General features: G+C 39.4%; 1 protein-coding gene across 3 annotated transcripts in view; it reads right to left on the bottom strand.

Moving 5' to 3' along the window:
* Positions 1-17,683, bottom strand: part of STIM2 (stromal interaction molecule 2) — a 169,285-nt gene that overhangs the window by 124,418 nt on the left and 27,184 nt on the right. Inside the window, exons 1-2 of one of the 3 annotated variants that reach the window (XM_079919373.1) lie at positions 4,865-5,133; positions 3,835-3,908 (exon numbers count right to left, since the gene is read on the bottom strand). The exons of the other annotated variants lie outside the window; for them this stretch is intronic. Of the exons in view, the coding sequence (XP_079775499.1) occupies positions 3,835-3,880 (46 nt within the window). The 5' untranslated portion in view covers positions 3,881-3,908; positions 4,865-5,133. Of the gene's footprint in view, positions 1-3,834; positions 3,909-4,864; positions 5,134-17,683 lie in introns of those variants that run through there. 3 annotated transcript variants of the gene reach the window in all.

Below are 17,683 nucleotides of genomic sequence, written 5' to 3'. Positions count from 1 at the left end.
GCAACTGGCCAAAAGACTTCAAGAGATCAAGGTCCTTGGTACTATAACCACAAGGAACTGAATTCTGCCAACACTCTGAACGAGCTTGGAAGAGGACTCTACGCTCCAGATGAGAATGTGGCCCAACCAACACCTTGACTTCAGCCTTGAGAGACTTCGAGCAGAGACCCGAGTTAAGCCACGCCAAGACGCCTGATCAACAGAAACTCCAAGATAAAATACATTCACGTTGTTTTAAGCAGCTGAGTTTGTGGTAATGTATTATGCAGCAATACAGATAACTAATACACTGAGTCTGACAATTATTCCTCAAACATGCAAAGACTATGACTTTGAGGACTGGATAAAGCCAAAAATAGATTCATTTACTTTTTCAAACTAATTCAAAATTTGTCTGAACCTTAGGCCCTCATGTTCTGGCTGAAAGTTTCATATGAACAAACTATCCAAAGAGTTCCATGGTTGTGATTACAACTCATAAACAACGGAGCAAGACGGAGACTTACAACTGATGAAATTTGGTTAGACCCAAATTCCTGTTTTTCACATTTCTCATCCATAGAGGGTTTCCAAAACCCAACGTAAGCCCCAACTCCTGCCTTTCCCTACCCATGCTAAAAAATTTCAGGAAAAGAGAATATTTACAAGTTCATGTTTCTTGAAGTACAAAGACAATCAAGACAATCATGAATCTATAATACTTGCTATCCTAAAGCGTAAGAACTGATAATCCCATTTTTAAAATAAAGATACTATTTTTTCAGACAGAAGGGGAGATCGAAACATAAAGTACCTAGGAATAAATACAACAATGTGTAAGACCTCTAAGGAAAGAAATTATAAAACTTTATGAGAGTCATTAAAATAAATTTAAACCGGGCTTCCCTGGTGGCGCAGTGGTTGAGAGTCTGCCTGCTGATGCTGGGGACACGGGTTGTGCCCCGGTCCAGGAAGATCCCACATGCAGCGGAGCGGCTAGGCCCATGAGCCATGGCCGCTGAGCCTGCGCGTCCGGAGCCTGTGCTCCGCAATGGGAGAGGCCACAACAGTGAGAGGCCCGCGTACCGCAAAAAAGAAAATATAAATAAATAAATTTAAACCAATAGAGATATACACCAAATTTTTAGACTGAAAGATTCAATGTTATAAAGATGTCAACTGTCTCCAAATCAATTTGAAAGAATCAATGCAATTTCAGTCAAAACCCAATAGGTTTCTTTTCCCCTAGAGCTGGACAAACTGATTATAAAATGTACATGAATATGCAAAGGGCAAAGAACAGCCAGACAGTTTTGAAAAAAACGAGAAACCATTCTATACCAAATATTAAGTCTTATAAGACAACAGTAACTTTAAAAATTCTGAGTATTGTCAAAGTAACAGACAAATCAGTGGAAGAAATAAAGAACTCAAAAACAGATCCACACATATACAGACACTTGATATATGACAGAATGAGCAATGCAAATTGGTGAGGAAAATTCACTTATAAAATAAATGGTTCTGGAACTGGCTGAGCATCCACATATAGGAAAAAAAAATGGAAATCAGACCCGATTCTCACAAAACACACAAAAATCAATTACTAGCAAGTTAAAAACTTAAATTTGAAATACAAATTTCACCGCTTTAAGATAATGTACGACAATATCATCAGGGTATGAAAGAATTTCTTAACTAAGACACCAAAAGCATTTAACGATAAAAAGCCCAGTTAATTTGATAATACTAACATTAACACACCATAAAGTAAATAAAGAGACAAGCCATAAATTGAAAAAAGATATGGCAACTGTAACCAAAGGATAGAAATATAAAGAATTCCAAAAATACTTTGTAACGAAGAATAGAAATATAAAGAATTCCAAAAACACTATAAGGAAAAAAAAAAACAACTAACCCAATAGAAAAATGGACAGAAGACCTGAAAGACAATCTCCAAAAGAAGAAACCCAGATAACCAATAATATGAAATAATGCTCAATTTCAATAGTAAAGAGCAAATTAAACGCACAAAAAAATACCATTTTCACATCCACCACAGAAATTTTTTTTAATGTAGAATACCAATATTGGTGATACTGGAAAATAAACTGATACACCTCTTTTGGCAAATAATTAGGCATTACTAAGTAAAGATGATATCATCTGACCCAGCAACCTCCTTGATTACATCCCCTTGATAAACTCACATAAATGTACAATAAGAGGATATTCACAGAAGCATTATTCACAAAAGGCCAAAGCTAGAAACAATTTTAAAAAATGTATTAAACTGTGGAGTATTCAAAACTGGAATATAATACAGCAATAAAATGAAGTTACATACAATAAAATGAACAAAACTCATACTTTTCTTGAGCATAAGTGAGAGAGAAAAGTACATACAAGGATTCTATTAATATACACTTCAAGACAAAACTAAGCAATATTGTTTAGGTATACATATACAAATGGTAAAAGTAAAAACAAAAGGAAGAAAATTATTACCACAGAAGTAATGTGTACATCTGTGTGCACATATATACTTGTTCTGTTTCTCTGAAGAACCCTGACTGATATTGACTTGGATATTAAGAGTAGTTCTAGAGGAAAAGAAACGTATGGATGAGTTTTCTGAATTGGTTCTGGGGTTTATGAAATTGGTTCTCTACTGTGAGTACATTTAAAGGCACTGGTGACTCCATTTCCACTAAAGAGGCAAAGTAGGCACTGGTGATCCATGGCATGATACAGCAAAAGAGATATACAAACTATAACCACTGGATACTCCTAATCAAATACTTACAAAAACCAAGGCTCTAGGTGAACGTGTAATTGACACCTTAGATGTTTGACATCTGTCAAACATCTGTCAAATTATTAATTACAATAAGATTAGCTGGTGACTCCTAACTGTGCTGGGTAAAGTGGGGAAGTAAAAGTATAAGCTCAGCACCTTCATACGCCTAGCTCAAATGCTATGCAAATGACCTGAAAGCTTTTGTCTTGCCTGAGAGAAACCCTTATCTCCTGAAGCCTCAGAGCTGAGATTTCTGAAAACCAAACCCAGAGTGTCATCCTGTGAGTGGCTGAATTCCAACACACACTGAATTCCCGACCTCACAAGATACTGTCTGTTAAAGTAAGGGTACTGATTAGGAAGAAATGGGATCCTGCAAACTGGAATGGGCACATGTGGGCAGATCTCAATGAAGCTGGGGACACTGAAGCCTTACATTTTGCTGGGTCTTCTTTGCTAGGAGAAGCAGACCTTCTACCCTTGACAGAGGTGAACTATGCTATGCATGAAGAATCTATAATGACCTCCCCTTAGGTAGTTGCCTTGCCAGACACAGCTGATTATCCTCAGGACCCACACCGACCCTTTGCTTCTAGAGCTACAACTAGACTCAAGTCCCACTGGCCCCGAAAGGTGCGATACAAAGTGTAACCTCTAGGAGATGTACTACAACTCAAAAGAGCAGCACGATTTTTCCAATTTATATAGATACAAACCTGAGGAATATGTGTGGGATTTAATATTATGGATGTGGGATAATATGGACAAAACATAAAGTTGGATGAGGCCGAATTTATTTTTATGAGACTAATTAAACAGATATTCTAGAGTCAATGTTGCAGCTCAAGGGGTTAGAAAAGGCTCTAGCAGTTTGGTGAGTTGCATAAAACATGCCCCAAAAGGTGGCCTACATTAAATGAACTTGAAATACCAGGACTGCCTTGGTATAATGTAGAAGGTGGTATCCAAATGCTTTGAGAAAATGAAACGTCAAAAACGGTTTTATCATGTAAAACCTGCTCACCCACACCAGAATGGTCCAGAAGACCTACCTGTCACCACAACTGCCAGAAATAAACCTGTGAGGTGAGTCAGCATCGCTGAAGAACTCCATGGTTGCTCTTCTCTGCAGATCAGAAATTACAGTGGGAAATGATACCAGTGAACTGGGATACTTAAATGCAATGGGGAAAACTGCATCCTGGGAGGTAAGGGCCAAGTGCCAGTATTTAATCACCAAATACAAAGTGGACTTTGTTACCACAATGGACAGCAGGGTAAAAATGGATATCAGAAAAGTCTGACTCAGAGACCTGTGTGTGGCTTTCTATAGTTGATCATGGTACCTCTAAAAGAAACAGATCGGCTGTCTACTAAATTCTTACTTGATCTATATGGGCAAAAGAGTTCTAGGTCAAGTGAACACAAGACTAACTTGAAAAACCAAAACACAGTCAAGGTCCTCCCAAACTTAAGCCAGTTTACAGACTCAGAACTCCTTGGGTGAAGGGGGGAATAGGCCCCCTTGAGGAAAGACCCTCCTACACAGCAAAAATTTCATTTTGTTAATCTTTGTCCCAGCCTTTCCCAAGAGGATCTACAGCCTTTTACCAAGGTGACTATGCACTGGGAAAAATAAATAATTAGACTTTTCAGGGACAATTGGACACTAGATCTGAACTGACACTAATTCCAAGAGACCCAAAATGTCACTGTGTCCATGTGTCACAGTAGGCGACTATGGAGGCCAGGTAATTGATGGAGTTTTAGCTCAGGTCCATATTACAATAGATCCATTAGGTCCCCTGAATCCTCCTGTGGTTATTTCCCCAGTTCCAAAATTCATAACTAGAAAAGACATACTCAGCAACTAGCAGAATCCCCACACTGGTTCCCAGACTTGCGGAGTAAGGGCTATTAGGATAGGAAAGGGCATGTGGAAGCCACTAGAACTGCCTCTATCTAGGAAAATATTAAGCCAAAAGCAATACAGCATTCATGGAGGGACTACACAGATTTGTGCCACCACCAAGGACTTAAAGGCAGGGCTGGTGATTCTCAACACATCACCATTCAACTCACCTATTTGGCCTATGCAGAAAAAAGATGGAGAATGACAGTGGATTATCATAAACTTAACCAGGTGGTGACTCCAACAGTAGCTGCTATTCCAGATGTGGTTTCACTGTGAGAGGAAATTAACATATCTCTTGGTACCTAGTATACAGATATAGATCGGCAAATGCTTTCTTTGCAATACTTATTAATAAAGACTACCAGATACTGGCACAAAAACAGAAATACAGATCATCTGTTTATGTCTTCTTCAGTTTCTTTTATCACTATTGGTGGGAATGTAAATTGATACAGCCACTATGGAGAACAGTATGGAGGTTTCTTAAAAAACTAAAATTAGAACTACCATATGACCCAGCAATCCCACTACTGGGCACATACCCTGAGAAAACCATAACTCAACAAGAATAATGTACCACAATATTCATTGCAGCACTATTTACAATAGCCAGGACATGGAAGCAACCTAAGTGTCCATCAGCGGATGAATGGATAAAGATGTGGCACATATATACAATGGAGTATTACTCAGCCATAAAAAGAAATGAAACTGAGTTATCTGTAGTGAGGCAGATGGACCTAGAGTCTATCATACAGAGTGAAGTAAGTCAGAAAGAGAAAAACAAATACTGTATGCTAACACATATATATGGAATCTAAAAAAAAAAAATGGTTCTGAAGAACCTAGGGGCAGGACGGGAATAAAGACACAGACATATAGAATGGACTTGAGGACATGGGAAGGGGGAAGGGTAAGCTGAGATGAAGTGAGAGAGTGGCATTGACATATACACACTACCAAATGTAAAATCGATAGCTAGTGGGAAGCAGCCGCATAGCACAGGGAGATCAGCTCAGTGCTCTGTGTCCACGTAGAAGGGTGGGATAGGGAGGGTGGGAGGGAGACGCAAGAGGGAGGGTATATGGGGGTATAAGTATATGTATAGCTGATTCACTTTGTTATACAGTAGAAACTAACACAACAATGTAAAGCAATTATACTCCAATAAAGATGTTAAAAAATAAAATAAGATAAAAACTAAAATAAAATATAGAAATGCAAAAAAAATAAAAAAGACTACCAGAAGCAGTTTGTTTTCAGCTGGCAAGTCCAACACTACATCTTCACTCAGGGGTATATTGACTCTCCAGCCCTTTGATGGGGGTCATAACTTAGTTCTCAGGGATCTTGACGGCCTTTCTCTTAGACAAGATATCACATCTATTACATTCATGATAGTCTACAAATTGGACCTAGTGAGCAAGAAGTTGCAACTACTCTAGACTTATTGGTAAAGACAACTGCATGTCAGAGGGTGGGAAATAAATTGGACAAATATTCAGGGGCCTTCCACCTAAGTAAAATTTCTAGAAGTCCAGTGGTATGGGGCATGTCAAGATATCCCTTCTAAGGTAAAGGATAAGTTGCATCTGGTCCCTCCTACAAACACACAAAAAAAGAACACCTAGTGGGCCTCTTTGGATTTGAGAGGCAACATACTCCTCATTTGGGTGTATTACTCCAGCCCATTAACCAAGTGCATCAGTCAGGGTTTTCCAAATATACAGAAGCAATGGGAGATATAAACATGTATATACTCATGCACGCACACACACACACACACACACACACGCACACACACACAGAGCGAGAAAGAGAGAGAATACACACTGAGAAGACACACTTATTTTAAGGAACGGGCTCAAACGATTGTGGGGTCTGGCAAACTTGAAGTCTGTAGTATGGACCATTCGGCAAGAAACTCAGACAGGAGTCGATGTTACAGTCTTGAGTCCAAACTCTGTAGAGCAGGCCAGCAGACCAGAAGCTCAGGCAAGATTTCTAGATACAATCTAGAGGTGCAATTTCTTCTTTTCTGGGAAATCTCAGTTTTTGCTCTTAAGGCCTTCAGCTGATTGAATGAGGCCCACCCGCATTATCAAAGAATCTCCTTTACTTAGGGAGTCAACTGATTGTAAATGTTAATCACATCTGCACATTACCTTCACAGCAACATCTACAGCAGTGTTTGATGAAACAACTGGGCACCACAGCCTAGCCAAGCTGACACATAAAACTTATCCAACATACCAAGTAACCTAAAAAGCTACTAGTTTTGAGTATTGCCCAGAAGAAAAGGCGGCTCTGGGACAATTCAGCCTGCCCTGCAAGCTTCTGGACGATGTGCTCTAACACATCTAATGATGCCTGAAGTGTCAGAGCAGACAGAGATGCTGTTTAGAGCCTCTAACAGGCCTATATATGTTAAACACAGTACAGACCCTTAGGGTTTTGGAGCAAAGCCCTGCCACTCTCTGCAAATAACTACTCTCCTTATAATAAACAGATTCTGGCATGCTACTGGGCCTTCAGCAGAGACTGATGCTTAACAATGGGCCACCAAGTTACCATGCGAACTGAGCTGCCCATCATGAACTGGGTATTATCTGACCCATCAAGCCATAAGATTAGGCATGCACATCGGTACTCCAGCATCAAATGGAAGTAAACAGTAGATACAAGATGGAGATTACACATACACAAGTAAGATATGAAGAGGTGACGCAAATGCCCATGGTCTCCATTCCTGCTACATTATTTTCTCTCTCCCAACCTACATTGATGACCTCATGCGACATTTCCTACCATCAGTTGAATGAAGAAGAGAAAACTTGGGCCTCATTTACAAATGATTCTGTAAAATATGCAGGCACCACCCAAAAGCGGATGGCTGCAGCACTGCAGCCCCTTTCCAGGACATCCCTAAAGGACAGTGGTAAAGGAAATCCTCCCAGTGGACAGAACTCAGAGCAGTGCATGTGGTTGATCATTTTGCTTAGCAGAAATGGCCAGAGGTGCCACTGCATACCAGTTCATAGGATGTAGCAAATGGTTTATCTAGATGATCAGGGACCTGGAAGGACATGACTGGGAAACTGGTGACAAGGTGGTCTGGAGAGGAGACATAAGGATAAACCTCTCTGAATGGACAAAAAACATGAAAATGTCTGTGTCCATGTGAATATTCACCAAAGGGTCACTTCAGCAGAGGATGATTTTAATAATCAAGTGGATAAGATGACCTGTTCTGTATATACAAGTCAGCCTCTCTTCCCAGCCACTATTATCATTGCCCAACGGACTCATGAACCAAGTAGTCATGGGAGGAAGGAAGGTTACGTGTGGGCTCAGCAACATGAGCTTCAACCCATGATGACTGACCTGGCTAGAGTCACTGCTGAATGCCCAATATGCCAACAGCAGAGATCAACACTGAGTCCCAAATATGGCACCATGCCCCAGGGTGATCAGCCAGCTAGCTGGTGGCAGGTTGATTACACTGGACTGCTTCCATCACAGAAGGGGAAGTTTTGTCCTTACTGAACCAGACATTCTGGATACAGATTTGCCTTCACTGCATCTAATGTTTCTGCTAAACCTACCATCCATGGACTTACAGAAGGCTTATCCACCATCACGATATTAGAAACAAAATTACCTCTGATCAAGGAACTCACTTCACAGCAGAAGAAATGCAGCAACGGGCTCATGCTCATGGAATTCACTTGGTAAGAGCACTTGTCTTACCATGTTCCCCATCATCCTAAGCAGCTGGCTGACAGAACAACAGAATGGCCTTTTGAAGACTCAGTTACGGTGCTACTTAGGCAGCAATATCTTGCAGGGTTGGGGCAATGTCCTCCACGAGGTTGTATATGTTCTAAATCAGCATCCAATATATAGTGCCCTTTCTCCCAAGGCTAGCATTCACAGATCCTAAGAGCAGACATGAGAGTGGCACCACTCACTGCTGCCCCTAGAGATCCACTAGCAAAATTTTTGCTTCCTGTCCCCATTACTTTATGTTCTGATTGTCTAGAGGTCTTAGTTCCAAAGGGAAGAGGCTGCCACTGGGAGACACAACGATTACATTGAACTGGAAGTTAAAACTGCCACCGGCCACTTTAGGTGCTTCCTCCCTGTACATCAACAGGCAAAGAAGAGAGCTGCTTTACTGACTGGTGTGAGGAATCCTGATTACCAAGAGGAGACTGGATTGGTATTAAACAAGGACGGTAAAAAAGAATAAGTCTGAAATATAGGCAATCCCTTAAGGTAACTCATAGTACTACCATGCCCTGTGATTAAAGTCAATAGAAAACTACAACAACCCAATCCAGGCAGGACTACTAATGGCCCAGATCCTTCAGGAATAAAGTTTTGGGTCACCTCACCAAGCAAAGAACCACAACCAGCTAAGGTGCTGAGAACAAACAGAATACGGAATGGGTAGTAGAAGAAGGTAGCAGAAATACCAACTACGACCACGTGACCAGTTACAGAAAAACTGGAATTGTTACAAGTAGTTCCCTGAAATTAATCTATTTCAATATGTATATAGTTTTGTGGTTTTTTTTTTTTTTCTTTTGCAGTACACGGGCCTCTCACTGTTGTGGCCTCTCCCGTTGCGAAGCACAGTCTCCGGACGCACAGGCTCAGCGGCCATGGCTCACGGGCCCAGCCGCTCCGTGGCACGTGGGATCCTCCCAGACCAGGGCATGAACCAGTGTCCCCTGCATCGGCAGGCGGACTCTCAATCACTGTGCCACCAGGGGAGCCCCTATAGTTATTTTTTAATATTTAAATTTAAAATAATTAATTAAAATGCAAGTAACACTGAACCTCACATTTTGAGTTTCTCTGCTCCTAAACTCCTTAGTCTGATAATCAGAGTTAAACTCAGATAAACTTCATTTATCTGAAAGCTCCTTCTGACTTCACCTAGGCAGAACACAGATAAACCTGAAAAACCACAAATACATCCTCAGAAATGAAAAAGATATCACAAATATCACACATAAAAACTCTACATGCTTTACTCAAAGGAGGACCCCTTACACTACCAATAGGTATGACAACTCAAGCCTTGACACCCATCTTCCAGCCTTAGCAGATACCAAAAAATTTTTTTTAAATGCAGCTGTCTGATGAATAAACTGTGATGTAATCATATGTTGATGATTCTACATTTATATTACATTCAAAAACAGGAAAGCGATCCTACAGTATTTGAAGTATGGACGGTAGCGGTTAACCCTGCGCAGACGCAGGCAGTGATTATAAGGGGGCAGGAGGGACATCAGGGGTGAGGGCAATATTATGTTTCTTGAGCTGGGTGCTGGTAATATGGGAGCATTCACTTTGTGAAAAACAGCTGAGCTGTCTAAAGATTTCATGCCATTTTCTGTACTGTTCTACTTAAGTAAAAAGTTTATGAAGAAATAAATACTACAGCTGTTCAAGGCCATGAGAGATAAGGTTGAACAACTCTACATGAATCAACAGTCCTGAAAAATACCTGTGCTTTTGCATGAGCACCAGCAGTAACAATGTGCCTGTTAACTTGCACTCAGTACCAGGCAGGGAAGTAAGTAACAAATTTTAGAAATAATTTGATTCCAAAATGTTTAAAATAAAAGAAGTTTATAATTCAAAAGAGTTAAGCTGCAATTATTCAAGAATCAAAAGAGTACTGGTTAAGGATACGAGAGCTGTTGGTAGAATCCCGCCTCTACCACTTGCCAGCTCTGTTAATGTATTCTTAACTTCTCTGGGCCACCATTACCGCACCTGTGAAATGGAGATCTACCTCATAAGCCTGTGGTGAGGACCAAATGAATTACTCTGTGTACAGCATTTAGAACTGCATCTGACACAAAGTAAGTATTCAGGTAAGTGCTGGCTTTTCACTCACATGACAAACTTTATCTCCCAATGATGCTAAATAAACAGGGTGGGGTGTTTCCACCATAGCCAACTGACAGATGGGCACCAGAATGCAACAAAAAGCCCCTTCTTAAAATAACATGTACCACACTCTTTCTATAAAACAGGATCATTAACTATTAGCTTTCCTCATATTTGAATTACCCAAAGAAGTTGGGATAGTAGCAACAAATCATACTGCAGTCCCATTCTGGGTCTTTTTTAATCCTTTACTCCAAGTAGCTTTAAGAATTAAATAACCGCTTAGAGCACTGCATCATCACAGAAAGAAACTGTAAGAATTTAAAGTAATACTAGTACTTAACACTTTGTTAAGAGTTACTATGTGGCAAATATTGTGCCAAACATTTTTCCTATACTGGTCTTATTTATTCACAACAACCCTATTAAATAGGTATTATATAGTGTTCACCCTAACTAAAATGGCATAAGTCCATTTTACTTCAGAGCCCACTTTCTTACATTTATCTCCTTCACCTTATTCTCTCACAACTTTTTTCTCTCAGTCTTTATGTACACCTCAGTTATCACAGTGTTCTGTAGTTATACCTGCTCTTCCTCCCTAGGTTATAAATACCTCAACTCCTCTTTCCCAGAACTGGTAGAGAGTACAGCACAAAGAAGGGACTCAGGAATGTTCTCCAGGAACTGGCTCATTAAAAAGTTGTAACTCTTGGGACTTCCCTGGTGGTCCAGTGGTTAAGACTCTGCGCTCCCAATGCAGGGGGCCTGAGTTCCACCCCTGGTCAGGGAACTAGATCCCACATGCCGCAACTAAAAGATCCTGCACGCTGCCGCAACGAAGATCCTGCGTGCTGCAACTAAAACCCAGCACAGCCAAATAAATAAATATTAGGAAAAAAAAAAAGTTGTAACTCTTAAGCCCAGCTGCGTTTGAGTGAATTCTAGAGCAAGCATCTTCTAACTTCCAGAAGAGGAATGTAAAGAACTCAAGCATCTAATCCCATTATGCCAGTACCATTTGAGGTAACTTGCTTGGTTTGCTGAGACGGTTATCCATTTGCCAGGTGTTAATCCAGGGGATATTTTGATAATCATATTTCATCAATACTTTGCAGAGAATAAGATAAATGCTGAGGATCCACTGGATGGGCATCTAATATGAAATTAAGTTATCAACATCCTATCAAAAGACACAATCTTGCAGATTTACATGCCTCACAGTACAGCAACAGTACTCCAGTATCCTACATGCTGCTTTTTTCCTTCAATTACCAAAGAAGCATTATTTGATACAGCATTAAGTCTCCTTCCAAAAAATTAATAAATGTAGCAGGAAGTTTTCATTTTTAATTAAACTTCAAAGAGTTTTTTCATACTTTAATTATACAATTCTATTTCCACTACAGCTTGGTTACAGAGAACGAATCTGTTGAAGTGTTTTGCTCACCACAACGTAACTTACTGTATATGTTCGGCATCTCAGACAATGTCCTAACATATGCTCGTACAACTCACACCTGTGTTTATACAATATGGTCCTCCCAGACATTGTGACAATCCCTCTATTTCTAAAGGGAAAAAACAGCTATTTACTGAACACCATATAATATATTACACAGCACAGGTATATACATACTATGTGTGTGTATAATTCGATCCTTACTGTGACCTTGAAAGATAGGAATTATCATCTCCTTTTTTCCCCAGGAAAGAAACTGAGGCACAGAAACTTTAAGTTAGTAAATGATACACAATTAAAGCAGGTTTACATTATTCTAAAGCCTAGTTTTTCAACTCTAAAGCCTAGTTTTTCCTTTATTCCAAGCCTATCTTTACTCCCTACCCTTCTTTTTTCTCACTCTGCAGTTTTCTCTGATCACCAGTCCCCATGGTAGAAGAGACACACAGTTAGTTCCTAGACTTACATATTATAGTTCAAGTCATAAAAAGAGATGAATAACACAAACTTCAGACTAACTATGCAATTAGGTATCATGGACATCACCATTTAGAAAGTAGTGAATAGTCAAGAGGAACTTACAACAGAAAATAAAGGCAACCAACATTTGTAATATTCATGGTAACTTACTGGTCAGAAATGTGAGTTGCTAAATTCAAGAAATTCAAGAAACTAGGTTCCGGATTAAATCAGAATTAAAAGGAGGGGGGGAAACTATCAATAGCTAAAACTTTAACAAAATTGGAAAAAATGGAAGCATAAATAATCTATCAGAAAGTGCAACCCTTTTAATATCACACTTCTACAAGAGTCACAATAATGGAATGTCAGGAAAGAATCAGGCTTCATCCTCTCATTAGTTTAAGAGATCTGTTGTCAGGACCACTGATCACACGGGATGATGTATTTAACAATACACAAAGGGGAAAACATTCCAACTATAATAATTAAAGAAATGAAACATGATATTTCACCCAAAATAGCAAAGATTCTTTTTCAATGAAAACACCAATGGGCACTCAAAAACACAATCCTTCCAGAAAGCAATTTGGCAGTAATATATGAATTAAGCAAAAATATACATATACTGCCAGTAATACATATTTTTTAAATCTTAAAATATTCATACCCTTGGGGCTTCCCTGGTGGCGCAGTGGCTGAGAGTCCGCCTGCTGATGCAGGGAACACAGGTTCATGCCCCGGTCCAGGAGGATCCCACATGCCGCAGAGCGGCTGGTCCCGTGAGCCGCGGCCGCTGAGCCTGCGCGTCCAGAGCCTGTGCTCCGCAACGGGAGAGGCCACAGCAGTGAGACGCCCGCGTACCGCAAAACAAAACAAAACAAAACAACAAAAAACAAACAAACAAAAATATTCATATCCTTTAATCTAATAGTATGCTTTTGGGAACGTACCCTTAAAATCCAAAATGCCAGAAAGGTTTCTGCGCATAAATGTTTACAACAATATTTTTAGTGGAAAAACTGAAGATGATCTATTTAACAGTGGGAATTTATCCAACAATAAGAACAAGTAAATATGTCTTTTATTCCATTTAACAGTTAGGAGAAAGCTCAGAATGTTAGATTTTTAAAAGCAAGATGCAAAACTGCATCTAAGAGGACTGCAACTATATACATACAGTAATACTGTATATAAAAAAGAACAATACCAAAGTGGTTCTGAGGGTGAAGTTTTGTTTTATTCTTTTTGCTACAATTGTCTGTATTTTCCAAGTTCATAATAAAAGAAGAATGAAAATTGAGATGGCCCAGCACTCATTTTAAATATCATAAGATCTAAATAAAAAGAGAAGAAATCATTTCTGAAATGTTTAAATTACCACATATGGTTAAAAATACAGTAAACATTTCCCTTAGCTTAATTCTACTTTGGCTTTCTAGCTTCAGGGGAGAAAAGATCAAAATACAGAAAAAGGCTTATGCACAAAAGGCATGAATCAAGACATTCATCATCCAAAAAGTTTCATGGATTACCTATGACATATTAGACACTATTTAGGTAATATACAAACAAGACAGACAGGGGTCCAATTTTTAGGAGCTTACATTTCTATGGGCAAGTACAGATAGCAAGTTAATAAATATATCAAAATATAATTTCTAGTTATAAGTGTATCTAAGTATTAAAAGTGACTTATGAATTTATTGAAGATAGGAAGGAGACTGCCCCTATAGGTGATCACCAAAAAACATCTTTCTGAAAAAGATGCAAAACCAAACACTAAAGTCAGTCATGCAAAAAAGTTGATGAGGAACAGAGGAACAGTAAACAAAGAAAACCTCAAGTGCTAAGACTTAGAAACAGGGAAAGAGTGTGGCATATTCTAGCAGCAGAAAGGAACTCAGTGTGGGATAAAACGGCAAAAAGAGATGTGGAGAGGTAGGTAGGGGCCAGAACAAGCAGGGATTTGCAGATCAGGGTAAAAAGTTGCTATTTTATTATACTTACAAAGTAAAGCCACTGAATGGGGAAGAAAATGATCTTACGTGCATTTTTAGAGGCTTCTGAGAGGACAGACTGTCAAATGTCAAGAGCAATAACAAGAAGTTAGGAAGCTACTGCAGGAATCTCAGTTGGGGGTAATGGTGGCCTGGACTAGAGTGATGGCAATGGGAATAGAGAAAAGTAGAGAAACTCAAAACATATGTGGGTAGTTAGAACCCATAGTATTTACTGACAGATGGTGAGAATGTGGGAAATGAGAACTCAGAACAATCAAGTATAGCTCCTAGGAGTCTGGCTGAATCATTACTTACAAAACTTAAAGTGTGTTTCTAACAGAGGAGGAGTTAAGTATATTATGAACTATCCATCAGATAAACATTACTAATGTTTGTGGAAGGTTTGCTTCTCTTACTATCTAGAGGCAGCGGACATGATTCTTAACTATTCAGGCCTTCAGTTTCCTAAAATAATTACTCAATATTTCCTCATATAATTACTACAAAACAAAACAAAAACAAAAACACCTACTGCTCTTACAGAGTTGTTGGAAGAATTAAATGTGAACCTATGAAAAACACTTATTTAACATAATGACTGTGCTCAATAAATTAAATCTGCCAGAAGTCACAGTAATGACTCTGCAACCAGAATAGAAAAGTTAGTCAATAAATATTTTATGGATAAATAGGCAGATAAAAGAAATGGTGAAACAGGAGTTTAAACCCAGGTCATCTGACTCAATCTCTACAAAACCATACACTCTACAGCACAGGTGAACAATGAAGAATAAAACTGTAACAACTGTTAGACTGTGAAATCAACCAAGGAGAAGATGGAATCCTCATTAGGAACTTTTTGGTACAAATTACACAACAATCCAAAGTCCAGAGGGTTAAGTATAATATACACAGTCAAGTAGATTAACTAGAATAATTGGCAATTTCTGAATCACAGAATTAACTGAAAACCTTATTGTCTTTTCAGTAAGTACCCTACTTCAGTAATGTTGAGGACTCAACCTGAACAGAATGCAGAGGGAGCACAAGACTAGAATTTAGTTAGACCATGGGGGTCTGGGCAGCAGAGAATTATCAACAGGAAGTCAAGACCTAGACAGGGAATACAAGTGAGTACCAGGATAAGAGAACAGAATCCAAAACCTGGAAGGAAAGCATTAGCAAAGAGACGTATACCAAAAACCAGTATTAGAGTCTGAGAGAGAAGCACAGACCAGAAGAAGCAGGTATTTACCTCTGGGATAGAGTTAAAAAATTCTCCTATCCCCAGGGCCCAGGCAAAGATCCACTGCTCCTAAAGGAGAGGCAGAAGTAAAATCCCACTGCCTCAGGAGAAAGACAAGAAACCCACTTGGCCCAGGATCCCACACCGCAGCTAAGCAGTTAGCTACCCCTGGGCAAAAGACAGGAAACTCTCTCAAGTCTAAGTCCTCCATCAGATACAAGGCAGAGTCTAGCTGCCCAACTGCCAAGGTCCAAGCTCAAAAGCTCTACCTAAAGCTGAAGGCAAATCAGGAGAATCAAGAACTCCTCCACTCCCACAGTAGCACACACAAAGAGGGCCCCTCTGTAGCACAGCCATGCTGTGGATAGCTGCCAGTGGAGCAGGAACAATACTCAGGCCACACAAAACACCAAGTAAAAGCAATACTCCACTGGGGAAATTTCAGGTCTGTGGTGCACTGAACCACAATACTATGACAATAGTAACAACAGAGCCATACCCAGCTCAACTAAGTGACAAAACTAACTCAAACTACCATACTAATTGTCTAATAGAAGAAACATACCCCTTTCTGGACATATGCAACATTTATGTCCTCAGTCTCAACTGTTCTGTCATCCAATCAAAAATTATGAGACACATAAAAAAGGAAAAACAAATTCATTGTCAAGAGATAAAGCAAACAACAGAACCAAACACAGAGATGACCCTGATGTTAGAACTGTCAGACAGGGATGCCAGAATAACTATGATTAACATGTTAAAAGACCCAGAGGAAAAGATTAGTATGTAAAAGGATCTGGATAATATGTATGAACAGACGGGGGATTTCAACAGAGACATGGAAACTGTAGGTGAAACAAAGAGAGAAAACAAGGGTGTTTAAAAAACTAAAAAGAAACCAGAAGGAAGCACCCAATGATTGTGGGACAATATCAAATGGTCTAACATACACTTAATTGGAGTCCCAATGAAGAAAAACAGAACAGAATTATCTCAAAAGATAACAGTTGACATTTTCCAAAATTAAATAAAGACAACAAATCACAGACCCAAGGAGATCAGTAAACTCTTAAAATTGTGAAGTTATCATTATTTTATATCAAGCAAGTTTAAAATAAAAGGTTTCAATAAAGATATAGCTTGAAAAAATTAGCTACTGAGGAGTATGTATTTAGCAGGTATTGTAAAATTATTTTCTATTACCCATAAAAATACGACATATTATTTACTATCTCCACATAAAAATGAACTAGAGGAGTTCCCTGGTGGCACAGTGGTTAAGAATCCTCCTGCCAATGCAGGGGACACAGGTTCAAGCTCTGGCCAGGGAAGATCCCACATGCCGCGGAGCAACTAAGCCCGTGCACCACAACTACTGAGCCTGCTCTCTACAGCCTGTGAGCCACAACTACTAAGCCCACGTGCCACAACTACTGAAGCCTGTGTGCCTAAAACCCGTGCTCCGCAACAAGAGAAGCCACCGCAATGAGAAGCCCATGCACCGCAACAAAGAGTAGCCCCCACTCTCTGCAACTAGAGAAAGCCCACGCGCAGCCGCAAAGACCCAACGCAGCCATAAATAAATAAATAAATTTATTTTTAAAAAATAGACTTTCATGTGTCTGTTGATCCTCACTTCAAAGCCCATTTTTCCCACAGGATCTTAGTTCTTCAATTCCAAATTGTGGTAGGGTTAAGATTTTTCAGGAACATCTTCAGCATGATTAGAAAGGAATTATCTATAAACATACCATGTCTTGCTTTGGAATTTGTATTTAACAAGCACAGCTGCTGTTTATCTAGAAATGTGGAAAAAATGACTGAATACAAAAAAAGACTTATTATCGTTTATTTCCTAAGCAGAGTCTATTCCATGTTGTTTCATTATAAATTAGAGATCCTA

The sequence above is a fragment of the Stenella coeruleoalba genome, assembly GCF_951394435.1.
Source record: "Stenella coeruleoalba genome assembly, chromosome: 4".
In the NCBI taxonomy this organism is placed as follows: Eukaryota; Metazoa; Chordata; class Mammalia; order Artiodactyla; family Delphinidae; genus Stenella; species Stenella coeruleoalba.
The sequence above is the reverse complement of the archived record's forward strand: the minus strand, read 5'-3'. Positions and strand labels throughout refer to the sequence as shown.